The sequence below is a fragment of the Arvicanthis niloticus genome, chromosome 1 (genome assembly GCF_011762505.2).
Source record: "Arvicanthis niloticus isolate mArvNil1 chromosome 1, mArvNil1.pat.X, whole genome shotgun sequence".
Lineage (NCBI taxonomy): Eukaryota > Metazoa > Chordata > Mammalia > Rodentia > Muridae > Arvicanthis > Arvicanthis niloticus.
Genome location: NC_047658.1, coordinates 126,744,031 through 126,757,120, shown reverse-complemented (window position 1 = coordinate 126,757,120; position 13,090 = coordinate 126,744,031). Strand labels below are relative to the sequence as shown.

Below are 13,090 nucleotides of genomic sequence, written 5' to 3'. Positions count from 1 at the left end.
AGAGAGAGGAGACACACATTCACCTAAACAGGAGTAATAACTAAAGAGTTATTAACGACTCAGGAGAGACAGATCTCCAGGGCATCAGAATGCACAGATGCTCAATCAGTCACCAACACGTGTCATCCACAAAACACTAATCACAGTCTTCATTCAGTGTTTGGTGGGTGAACAATATTTATATAGACAGTTAAATAGACCATACACACCAAAGTACATCAGATAAGATGTTAAAGGCACTTCATTTGGTTATAGGTACCAGAGGAGATGTTTACCACACCTTGGAGCAAAGGGCAGCCTTATGAGTCGTGGTCAGAGTTGGAGCCACAGAGAGAGCATTCACAGCATCCTGAACTTCTGACTGTGACCCTTGGCTGCTGGGGAAGTGGCTACATCCCAGGGGAGAGCATACATAAGAACCCTAGCAAAACTGCCCGCAGCCACTGGATGATGACAAATGACAAGTGTGGGGTGCAGCAGGGAGGATCAACAAAAATCTGTTACATTTGTTTTGGTTATACACATGTTGTCGAATGTGGGTGGAGATCAAAAGACAGTGTGTTTGAATCAGTTCTCTTCCTTCTTTATGCGGGGTCTGAGATTGAACTCAGATTGCCAAGCTTGGCTGAAAGTACTTTGGCCCACTGAGCCACCCCTCTGGCCCATCAACACAAATTCTAAATGTGTGTCCTTTATAGATGAGAAGCTTAAGGGTGTGCCACAGTGTTAACGGAGATTTCAAGTCGTAAGCCGATCCGGTCTGCCACTTCTCAAAGCAATGCTGAAAGAGTTGCTGGGCATCATGACTTTGTCACTGAAGCAGAAATGGAATACTTTACTTTGCTTACATGCTCTGCCTGTCTAGTATATAACAACGTGGAGATTACATAGAGAGATGCCTGGTTGATGAATCAGCTCTGGGTTTTTTAGAATAATGTATAATCCCAGGGCAATTTGTAACTCCACTGGACTGAAACATTGGCCAAAAAGTCAAAGCCATTCTGGGAAACTTAGCAAACCAGCAACATACACAGAGAGAAGTGTGTGTGTGTGTGTGTGTGTGTGTGTGTGTGTGTGTGTGTGTGTTGGAAAGATGTTAATAAATACCCTGTTAATGTCAAAAGGGCAGACTTGTTGTTTAGCAGATACTATTATAGATAAGCTCCAGGCTTGTGAATCTCTGTGCAGTTACACTATGGAAACTCAGTTTACTGTGGTAGAGTACTCACCACACAAACACTTTCTTTAGTGTTACTCAGGCCCTGATCACTGTAATTCCATGTAAACTGGAAATCCTGGGACTGTGGGACATGGGACATCTCCGCTTTGCTTTTAAATTCCAATGTCAAAATCATGGGTGGTAAGAGGATACTGATGATTATCTGCAAAGAGAACCAGATAAAGGATGAGCAGAGGACAAAGCACACATGCACCATCTTAACAACAGATGCCCAGCACTGGGGAGGGGGAACTTGTAGGGTCCATTTCCAGTAAAAAGACAGGGCATCAAGTGGAGGGATTCGGTTGCCATTCCATAGTCAAAAACTCTGACCCACAATTGTTCCTGTCTAAAAGAACTGCAGGGACAAAAATGGAAGAGAGACTGATGGAAAGGAGGTCCAGTGACTGGCCCAAATTAGAATCCATCTCAAGGGGAGGCTTCAAGGCCTGACACTATTACTGATGCTGTGCTGTGCTTACAGACAGGAGCCTAGCCTGGCTGCCCTTTGAGAGGTCCTACCAGCAGCTGACTAAGACAGAATCAGATACTTATTCTTAACCAATGGAGTGAAGACAGGGATCCCTGTGGTTAAGTTAGGGAAAGGCTGGAAGAAGTTGAGGAAGAGGGCGACCCCATAGGAAGACCAGCAGTCTCAACTAACCTGGACCTCCGAGATCTCTCAGGCACTGAGCCACCAACCAGGCAGCATACACTAGCTGGTCCAAGGCCCATCCCCCAACCCCAGACACATATACAGCAAAGGACTGCCTGGTCTGGCCTCAGTGAGAGAAGATGCACCTAACCCTAGAGATATTTGAGGCCCCAGGGAGTAGGGAGGCCTGGTGGGGTGGGGTGAGGGTGGGAGACAAGGGGGAGAAGGAATGGGATGAGGAACTGTCAGAGGGCAGACAGAGAGGGGGATAATGACTTGACTGTAAAAAAAAAAAAAGATTAAAAATAATTTTAAAAAGAAAAAGAGTAAGTGGGAGTGTATTAGACAGTCAAACCCACTCCCAGTTCAATTTCTAGCCTGAGTCTACATAAATCTTAATGCAACTATTTCTGTTCTACAAATCTGTTCCTCAGTTCTGAGCAAAGGTGGGCAGAAAAGTGGCCACACACAGTTATTTGCAAAGGCAAAACACTATATGTCCAGCCATACAGGAACAGATCATATGGAACAACCTTACAGTATGATATCATGTTAACGTTAAAGAGGCAAATGTATGATGGGAGAGGAGGTCCTTGGTCCCGTGAAGGCTGGATGCCCCAGTGTGGGGGAATTAAAGGGCGGGGAGTGAGGAGTGGGTTGATGGATGGGGGCAAACCCTCATAAAAGTAAAAGGAGTGGGGACAGAATAAGGGGTTTCTGGGGTGGTGAGAGGATGGGGAAAGGGAATAACATCTGAAATGTAAATAAATAAATATTGAATAATAAAAAAGGGGGGGGGAAGAAGTAAATGTAAGGGCAGGAAAGACATCTCAGTGGCTCAAAGCACTGACTGCTTGTGTCTGGGTTCAGTTCCCAGCACCTACGTGGCAGCTCACAACTGTCTATAATTCCAGTTCTAGAAGTTCTGGTTCCTTATTCCAGCATCTTTTGGCACCAGAAATGTATGTAGTACATATACATACATGCATGCAAGCAGTTAGTCGTGTGTGTGTGTGTGTGTGTGTGTGTGTGTGTGTGTGTGTAAAACTAAATCCATCTTCAAAATGTAAATATACATACTTAAAAGTTTTTTAAATTTTTTTTTATGTGAATGAGTGTTTCCCTTCATGTCTGAGCTAGGAGTATATGAAGTATGCACAGAGGCCAGAAGAGGGAGTTAGATCCCTTGGAACTAAAGTTATCAACTGCCATGAGCAGCCATATCAGTGCTGAAAATCAAATTGGAGTTTTTAGGAAGGGCTGCCAGTGCTTGTAACCACAGTCCAATCTCTCCAGCCCCTACTTAAAAGTTTAAAAGTGCATACAGCACGCTTGTTTCACCTGGGAAAAAACTGGGTCTGGGTAGGCAGTTAGGAACATTATTTTGTAGTGACTACATGATTTTAATCATTTAAACTCGTTAAATAGGTATTGCCATATAAAACATATTCAAATGTATATCATAATCTTTAGAATATAAAAGATCCACCTCCCATCTTGCACAAACCCATTGTCTGCCAGAAAGACGTAAGTGGAGAACTGCCACCACTTGACCGCCACAGGTTGCACACTAACAGGGTTTTGAACAGAGTTTTTTTTTATGTTCACGTTTTATATCTTTACAAGACAAACAGTTTAAAATATTTACTACACTTGTGAAAGCCAACTCAGTGGGCACTCTGTCTTTTTTCCAACTAAAGTTATGTCTCAGCATCCTGGAATCCACTGACCAAAAGTTAGATTAATCTGCCAACCCATCCTCATGATTTCATAGACCAAACCAAAGACTTGCCAAACTTGCTTTTCTTGCCTCACGCTGATAGCACCTGCTAAGTTTTGTTTTAAGCTGTGAAGACTCTCTGGGCTTGAGTTCTAACAAAATTTGTGTTTTCTGACCCAAATATATAAGTCCCCCAAGTATAAAAACACAAGCCAGGTGCACAATGACAGCATCAGGTTAGTTCTACTTCTGAGAAGGCCTCCAATCCCTTCTCCCTGGAGAAACAGTATTCCACCACAGTGGGATATAAACAACCTACTTCTGAGGAGAGGTTGGAGCTTATCAGATTACATGATTTCAGTTTTCCTGTCCACATGGCTCTCCATGGTGCTCCTACAATCTCACCCACTTGGGACTGTTTTGACAAGGATACCCCAAACTTATTTATAAATCTGCTTCATAGGTCAACATGGATAACTGGACTGTTGTTGGCACCTGAGAAGTTACTGGAGTCTGGGGGACTTCCTGTATCAAGCTGCCTTGAAATGAACACATGTTTTGGGGGAAACATTGGGACTTACCTTTTAATCACTTCCCCCAGCCCACCCCCAAACACACAAATGCACACACACATTATGACATATATAAAAGACAAAAACTCCATTAAGTTCTCAGAGACAGCATTTCTGGAAGGTGATGTGTGGAAGGGGAAGGGCGGGGGATGCTGCCTCAGGCATCTTCTCATGAGGCTGCCGCAGACTTCTGATGAGTAGGCATCTGCAGGCAGCTACTTCCAGAGCTGGGAACATGGAGGCAGACCCATCCCACCTCTGTTTTGTCACTTCCAGATCTGATGTCAAAGGGGATCAAAGGAGAACTTTGGGAAATGATGGCTTTTTCTCCTCCGGTATTTTGTGACACTTTATGAGATAATTTTTCATTGACATTTTTCATCTCTCTCTGATCTCACTGATAGAAATTAAAATACAAATAGCCTTTCCTATTTTATATAAGATTTTACTTTGTTGAGGTAGTATATCTACCAAAAAATTCATATTTTTATAATAGGCACTCTATTTAACATATACTAGGTTTTAAACATTGTACAAAGAACAGTTAAAATGCAAAATACAGTCTCATGTAGGTCTGAACAATTGGCCTTCATTCCCTTCTACTGAGTTTCACAGATATATGCACTTTGAGGTTGACCAGATGGAAAGCTTTACATTTAGAGTCCACAGTCCGTTATAAATCTTAAATGCTGAACTAAGGTGTTCTTGATTACATAGCTAAAGAGGCTGAGAATTTAGACCTGATGAATGGTGTCAACACTTGCTAGAGGAGAGCCTTATGAAACAGCCATGGAGTGCCAGAAGCAATAAAAACTGCTAATTTTATTTATTTTCTTATCTATTAGCATTTATTTACTTTGTCGTGCTGAGGACCAAACCCAAGTCTTTGTGTATGTTATTCAAACATTCTAAACTATGAATACAGGCCCTTAAAGCCTCATTTCTGTTGGAATTCTCAGAGCTCTGTCATTTGGCACAGTGAAGTGTTGCTTGTATTTGCTTTTAACTCACTGTGCCCTCTCACAGGAATGGCTCTGTGGTGGCAGGGCAGGTACAGCCATCCAGTTTTGAAAAGTCACTCTGGAAAAGTGGTTTCCTGAGATCCCTACGAATGAGTGATCTGCGCACCTGCAGGAAGCTACAGTTTGCCAGAGGTACCCACCTGGAACTCAAAAGCACCGGCCTTCACACCATACTGACAATATGACATAGGGCAAGAGAATGTACCTTCAGCCAGGAGTTTTTCCTCATTTTCAGACGCCCCATCCACATGTCTGTCAGCAGCATTTGGGTACAAGAATGTGACACAAAAGGGCGCAGGCCTCCAGACACTGCCAGTTTCAAGCAGGTGGAATTGCTCCAGTTCTTGAGTTCGTAGGTCAACAGCTTCATGGCCATCGGCTCGTTCTGCTTGAAGGCTTTCTCTAATACATCCAGGGCAAGCTGGCCAAACTGCCTGGTGACACGGAGGTGAAGAGAACACAGGTTGGTCAGAGCCACAAAAAAAAAAAAAAAAAAAAAAAAAAAAAAAAATGTCTTCAAAGATTGACTACGGCACAGAGAAAACACCAGGTAACTGGGTCTGTGATCAAAACAAGACTAGGCTGCTAAACAAACAGTGGCTTAATCACCACCATTGGAAACTAAGGCAGCTGCTCAGAAAGGATCTGTCTCTCATACAGAAGGGAGACAACTTGTACTTCCCTGGTGGCTCAGAATAGAATTCAGTATTTGTGACAGAAACCATCCCATGCTGTGTGATGTGCTATATTCAGCCTGGTATAGGCAGGTCTACATGATAAAGCCTAATAGAGGAAATCTGACAAAAAATCAGATGTCCAAGAAACATCACAGAACCATGTTTTTATTATTATTATTATCATCATTATTGTTGTTATTATTATAGTTATCATCATCATGATTATTTTACAAAATCCTTAAATATTTGAGAAGCTAGGCCCAGAAATTCTCAGAAAATTTCCTAAGTGTCTTTCTTCTCTGAAAATGCTCTAGTTCAGTAAATTAAGCTATAGATTAGCTCTGTCATTCACTGAGTGTCTCTCTGTTCTCTGGTCTCAGGTCTATCGCATCGAGTAGTCAGGTTAGTGGAAATAGCTCCACTGCTTCTCATTCCCACCAGTTACTTTCTAGTTCTTTGCTATAATGTGTGTATTTGTTTCCGCAGCCTGAAAGACACCTAAGGTAAGCAGCAATCCTAGCAACATCGAAGACTTTGGACTTCAAAGAGCTTCAGTGTCATTCATTTCAAAATCATCAGCTGCCTTAAGAAACTAAAAAGGCTGGCATGCACAATTCAAAAAAATAGTTGTGCATGAGACTCAGCTGACCTATATTCCATAGAATTCCTTCAAACCTTTATGGACCCTTTACTACAAGAGTGGATGAAAGATGCTGTGTGGTGGTTAACATTGGCTGCTAGATAAACACGATTAAGGAATACCTAAAACTCAACATTAGCCTGCATCTGTGATGGTGTTCCCAGGGCTTGGCATGAGAGACTAAGAGGATTACATGAGAAAGATGACTTTTCAAATTGGATGGGCACTATATAGTCTCTCATGGGGCCCAGAAAGGATAAGTAGAAATAAGGATAAGGATAATAAGAAAATGAATTGGCCTCTGCCCCTGAGAGGTCAGACACCTGTCACCTGCGGTGGACACCAGCAGTCTGAAGCCTGAAGATTCCACTACATGCAGCGACAGCATGCTATACAGTTCACAGGCCTTCAAGGAGGATCCCACCATCGATGCTGTGGTTCTGGAGCCTCTGGACAGGAACTTAGCCATGATTCTCTGGTATCCTTGGGTCTCCAGGCTCCAAAGAGTTGTGTTAGGAGTTCTTAGCTACCATAATCACTTAAGTCAATCCTCTTACAATCCCCCTCCCATAAAACCATTTATACAGCCTTCTGGTTCCATTCCTTGGGGACAGATGGGAATACTTGAATAAAATAAACAATTCTAAGTGAGTCTATTTATCCTCTGGTAAAATGGAAATGAAAAACATGTTTCCACATTCTCAAAACTGTTGGTGTTTAGTGTGAAGAGAGAAGACCTACTCTGAGTAATTTTTCAACTCTTCTGAAGTATCATCCACCATGTTGCTCTCCTTAGCTTCCCGGGCCATGGCTCTGTAGAGGATACTAGCAATGACTGCCTTCACTGTGGCTTCCTCTCCATGCTGCCAGAAGAACATGGCCATCTTCTGCCTCTTCATGAGGACAGCCCACACCAGCAGGTCGTTGTATGGATAGATAAAGGCAGCAGCCCCAGAGTCCTCTGACAGGCTGTGTCTTTCCTTAGACTTCTTCTTTGATTTATGAGAGTCTTCAGGCTTGTCCTATGGCAAAGGAAAACAAAGTCCTAAGGACTCCGATGTGTAATGCTAAATGAAATACAGCACATATCCTAGAGATACTTTTTAAAATAATTACTACCTCTGTTAGATCCCAGCATGGAAGAAAAAAAGAAAAAAAATCTGAAAAATCCAGGTATCCACCATAGTGAAACTGTTAGTAAGCCTGACCCAGTGTGCCCACTGTATAAGGCCATGCAAAAGCAATCAGGTGGGGATAAAGCTCTGTGACAGAGTGGCCAATGATGTGCTCAAAGCCCTGGGATCAATTCTCAGAAATAAAACAAAAACAAACAAACAAACATAACCACATGTTTTATTGAATTACAGTGAAGAACTTAGAAGGTCAAGAGGACAGAGTCCTGACTCTATAGTGAAACCTGGTCTCAAAAATACATGGAACATCATTAGGATAAACCAGCAAGCACAATGTGCACTTTGGTGGTTATCTACTTGGGTAAGTAAGAATTGTATTTTAAAAGCTTTCTACTTCTCATTAACAAGGTGATTGGTCATTGTTTCTTTGAAGAATGTCACCGGTGCTGCCTGCCATACATTCAAGTGCATCCATTGGCTTTATTTTATCCTGAAGCATTGTCTCCCTGGCAAGCTCACCCTTTCCAGCTCACCCAGCATGCCACCCAAATTCCCTGTGTGCCTTTGTATAGCTTCCTGTCTCTGAATCAGTGCCTTGTATAAGGTTCACTACCTTAGGAAATGTAGAACTATTTCTCAGTCACCATGCCATTCACATCTACCTGCTCTCCTTCCCAAGTCAACCAAGTACTCAGCATAATGCTTCAAAGATAACAATGGTTTTAAAATAATTATTTGTAATTTGAGGCATCATATCAAAAACTATTAGAGTGTTTTTCCTATCTTTTTATAGATTAAAAAAATTTGTTCATTAATGTTAACTAAAGGCAATGCCAACAGCTGTGGAAAGGAAGCATCTTTCAGCCAATAGCTCATGATTTCCATGGAAATACTTAAGCAAAAGCACTCTGCCCCAGAGAAGAGTAGGCTAAAGACACACACTCATTATCTTTGTTATACTGGGGAAAAAAAAGATAAAACTAACTTCCAGAAAGACTTTGTTAGGGAAAAGAAGATACAAAAGGACCACTTCCCAAGAATAGAGAGCTACAAAGGGAATGGTTCTCATAGCAATGAGACTTGAGTGGGGAGGTCAAGAGTGTAATGTTAGGCTAATGATTATGAATAGTTAATACCATGGTTTACACAGCCTGCCCCAATCACCACTGCACAGGACAGAGGTAAAAACAAGGAAGAGAATCTGAGGGGGCAAGAGCAGACAATGGCTGGGTTGTCAGGGCGCTGTGCTGCTGAAGAACAGCAGGACCAGCAGTGATCCCTGTGAATCATATCATGTGTTTATTTATGATAGTGGGGAATGATTCTTCACTGGAAACTCCCTTTCTCCAGTGTCAATGAAGAAGTCTGCAAAAACACCTTCATTTTCAACTCTACAAACAGAGAAGTGTACCTTGGATTTGTAGGGCTGGGCCGTCCTGAAGAACTGGGAATGCAGTGTGCTTTCAGAAGACTCCTTTCTATTTCCCAGTGAATGTCTCTGATAAAGAGATTGTTGAGAAAGGCTCTGAGCAAAGCTGGTCACACCCTGGTATATGTTGTTATTTCGTTTATAAAAGAAAACAAAAGAAAGATTAAAAAGGATTATAGTAGTGATATCATTTTCTTTCCAGACAAATACTCAACACTTCTGTCTCGTCCATGATTAATAATTAATGTCTTTAGAGATTACTCACTCAATAGCATCTACCAGTCTCCTGATAAACACTACTATTTCCTGACATCTTAGAAAGCACACTCTTTTGTTCCATATTACGCATCTGAATTCCTTTTCTATGTGGAAATTCCTTTAGACTTAATAGATGTTCTAGCCTCAAGCCTAGTTCAAAACAGGTAATAAAATTTTATAGTTTTGATAAGAAAAAGTTTCTGTTCACAAGGTTAAAACAAAGTTAGAAAGCTCTGGAATTTTTCCAGGTGATATATGATATCTCCATTGCATGGCCGTCAAACGAAGTGTCAGCAAGAAGAACCAGAGATAAATAGTGACTGGCTTAAGAGCCTAGGATACAAACAGTAGGTTTTGAAAAACTCTACTCTACTCTCCTTCACTTTGTGTTCTATGGATAAAAAGTAAACATAGAAAGAGTAAAGTCAGTACTTCAGAGACAACACCCAAGTTATTTTCATTATTGTAATGGAGAATTAATCATATCAACATAGTAATAACCATAATGAATATTGTTGTGAAGTCACTCAAAGCTTGCTCTGTAACAAGGATTAGAGGGTTGTTGGTATTCTCACAACTCTATGAAGAGACATTAATATGCCTGTTTCTTAGTCAGGAAAGTGGGAACACAGACACATTATGTTTCATATCCCAAGTAAGGAGATAAATAGAAGTCTATGTCAGACCACTCTAGCTCCACACCACGTAGGTGTTAGCACTGTGGTCTGCTTGCAGTCTGAAACACCATCTTAGACCCTCGGGAAAAAGCAAGTAGTGAAATGGAACATGTCACACTGATGGGTCATTTCCAGAAAGAACAGTAAAGAACAGTAATGGAGCCTCTTAGTAAGCAGCGAAATGGCTGCACTAGGGCCACATGGTGACCTTGTCCCCACTGCCACCCAGCACTGTCACTCTTTTCAAAGGCAGTGGCTGACACTGGGTGTCTTTGACCTCAAAAATCTTAGGAGAGATTATTTCCTTCATGAGATGAGGGTTTTCATGTGTTTTTCATGGTTTTGGTGGGTTGTTCTGTTCACTTCCTAAACTTAAATGGGGTTATCACTTCCTCCAATTTTTTATAAAGACCTTTATAAAGGTCCAAAGTAACTGGCTAGCCCAGGTTCTTCATGGAACCTCCTCCCCAGTCACATTCCAGTCTCATCCCTGTCCACCCATGACAAAGGTCTCAGCGTCTCTGCAGAACCTCACCCTGAGTTCTGAGCACTGTGTCCTCTGGTCCCACCCTTCTCTTCACATCTGTGTCCAAGGCTCTTTTTCTGGTATCTGTATCTCTAAGAAAAATGAGGTTCTTCCAGCTATAGGTATGTGATGCCAACTATCCTTTTATAATCTTAGTCTCCCCAAAACTATGACAGAAAATATATTATCATCTGTAAAAGCATTTCTTTTTTAAGCTCACTCCTTTTTCATCTTCCAAAATAATCTTTACATGCTTAACCCAATATTCAGTCTCCAGACTATAGACCATCACTAATTTATAGAAGTAAATCTATTAAGTGTTTGACCTTTGACCACTTTGTTTAAAGAGGTAAAGAAGAAGCAGCCGCTCTCCCGCCAGATTCATCACACCACTTCTATGACAATACAGCACATACAACATCCTGCTTTATACTGTAAGTAATTTACTCTCAATCTGTTTCTTGGGGGAAGTATTTTATTCATCTCATGTCAGCATGAAAAGCACTAGTACAGTACTCTATGTACAGCAGGTGACACATGCCCTCACATAGAAGGCCCATTACAGAAGCTACTGCCCCTGAGACCCCATCAGCCATTTCCCTAAAACTGTGATTTGCCATTCCCTGCCCTCTCATTGGAGTACTTTGAAATGATATTACCTTGTGTTTCCTGTAGAGGTTGTTGTAGAGAACTCTGAAACTTTTCCTAGTGTAGCTGCTCCGATATGCTCCACCAATGAGGTACTCTATTACCAGCCCAATGTCAATGAGCGTTATTCTATAGCTCGAGAGAAGGGTATGCTGTAACAAAGAACAAGAAGTCACACCTTCCAGTATTCTTCTCTGTCTCTTGTTTAAAAAAAAAACTTTATTTATTTAACATATGAGTGCTCTGCTGCATATACATCCACCTGCCTGAAAAGGACATCATATCCCACTATAGATGGATGTGAGCCACCATGTGGTTGCTGGGAATTGAACTCAGGACCTTTGGAAGAGCAGCCAGTGTTCTTAACTGCTGAGCCATCTCACCAGCCCATTCTCTGTCTCTTTTACCATGCTCTCAGAAGACAACAGTTAACTTATCCATCCCTTTCTCTTCAGCATATTGAGATATAGTTTTAGGAAGTAATTTAAGCAAGTTATTTTGCTAAAGCTTAAATCAATGTAACTTATATTTATATCAGCATAGGCAATTTTGCTTCCTGTAAATTTTCCAAGAAAACATGTTCCTTTCATCTGACTCTCCAACTAAGTCAACAGAAGCAGAAAGTCCAAACTCTATTCAATGAGATACCAAGCTTCAAAAAGTGGGAGGAGTACTGAGAGGAAGAGAAGGAGTAAGAAAAGGAGAAGGAGAGGAGAAGCTAGGTGATGAAAGAGAGAAAGAGGAGGGAGACAGGGAGGCAGATGTTCACGTATCTCCACCAGTCAAAAAATGACAGAACTCTTAAAATGTACTGTGGGTGTATTTTTACCACAGTGACAAATGAAAGATACTTTAAGTTTTCAAGATTTGTTTTATTCAACATTTGTTGAGAACACTCTGAGCAAATCACACACAAGGATATTGAACCATCATAATTCCCTGCAATAGGGCTTAGATGTACTAAAACATTGTTTGCACCCCTAAGCTGCCCCTGATGCTCAAAACAGTGACAACAGAAAACATGTGAAATCACACATTTGACATCAGCAAAAGACCTGTGCTGCTGACGTTCTAAGTCACTGTGTGATGAATATAATCCATTGGGTGGAAGGTCCACTGATTATGTGTCCTTGCTTATTTTGAATGCTTCTTTTGGGACAGGGTCAAATATGTAGACCAGGCTGTTATTAAAACCTAGATCCTTATGCCTCAGCCTCCTGGGAACTAAAATCATAAGCATGACCCACAAAACCTGGCCTGATTGCTTTGTTTTCGTTTGTGAGGTGATGACAGTTGAACTCAGGGTCTTACATGAGCACTGTGTCACTGAACTACACCCCTCTGAGCTACGTTTTACCATGGCTAGTATCACTTATTTGATGGGACAAACTTTAAAACCAGAAACAAAGTGGGGAAACCAAGAATAGTAAAATTTGGTGATTAAGGTATTTAGAATCCTACATACAAAAATAAGTAATTCACAATAAAATCTAAAAATACAATTTACAAACTTCTATTCCTCTATCTCAAAGCTAAGGTAATATGTGAAGAGTATTTTCAACTTTCATAGTTAGGTTACCTGCTTTACATCTTGGACAAGATGACGCAAAAACTTGTTTGTTGGTCCTTGTTTCTGTGATTGAAAAGAGAAGAAGAAAAAGAATCATTTTCTTTAATGGCCATGTGCTGGAGGCACCTTATTTCAGAACACAGGTAACCCAGAATATCAAAATTTTTCAATGTCTTTGGTAATGAAGCATAGACTACTTAATCCAAAAAGAGGGAGTTTCCTAAGAGAAGCTATGATCATTCAAAAATAGTTTTCAAAGCAGATATACACAGAGAGTTAATAAGGATGTTAGAATGTTGTATGGTAAAAACTACACATTTAAGCATTTTTTATTATCTTTTAAT

At 41.1% G+C, this 13,090-nt stretch overlaps 1 protein-coding gene across 5 annotated transcripts in view; it reads right to left on the bottom strand.

The window, feature by feature from the left end:
* The window catches only part of Trpm6 (transient receptor potential cation channel subfamily M member 6), a 141,155-nt gene that overhangs the window by 73,286 nt on the left and 54,779 nt on the right, over positions 1-13,090 (bottom strand). For all 5 annotated transcript variants that reach the window (XM_034502568.2, XM_076918335.1, XM_076918341.1 and 2 more), the window contains exons 13-18: positions 12,756-12,809; positions 11,188-11,328; positions 9,050-9,184; positions 7,247-7,527; positions 5,394-5,622; positions 1,230-1,382 (exon numbers count right to left, since the gene is read on the bottom strand). In XM_034502568.2, the coding sequence (XP_034358459.1) occupies positions 1,230-1,382; positions 5,394-5,622; positions 7,247-7,527; positions 9,050-9,184; positions 11,188-11,328; positions 12,756-12,809 (993 nt within the window). The remainder of the gene's footprint in view (positions 1-1,229; positions 1,383-5,393; positions 5,623-7,246; positions 7,528-9,049; positions 9,185-11,187; positions 11,329-12,755; positions 12,810-13,090) is intronic.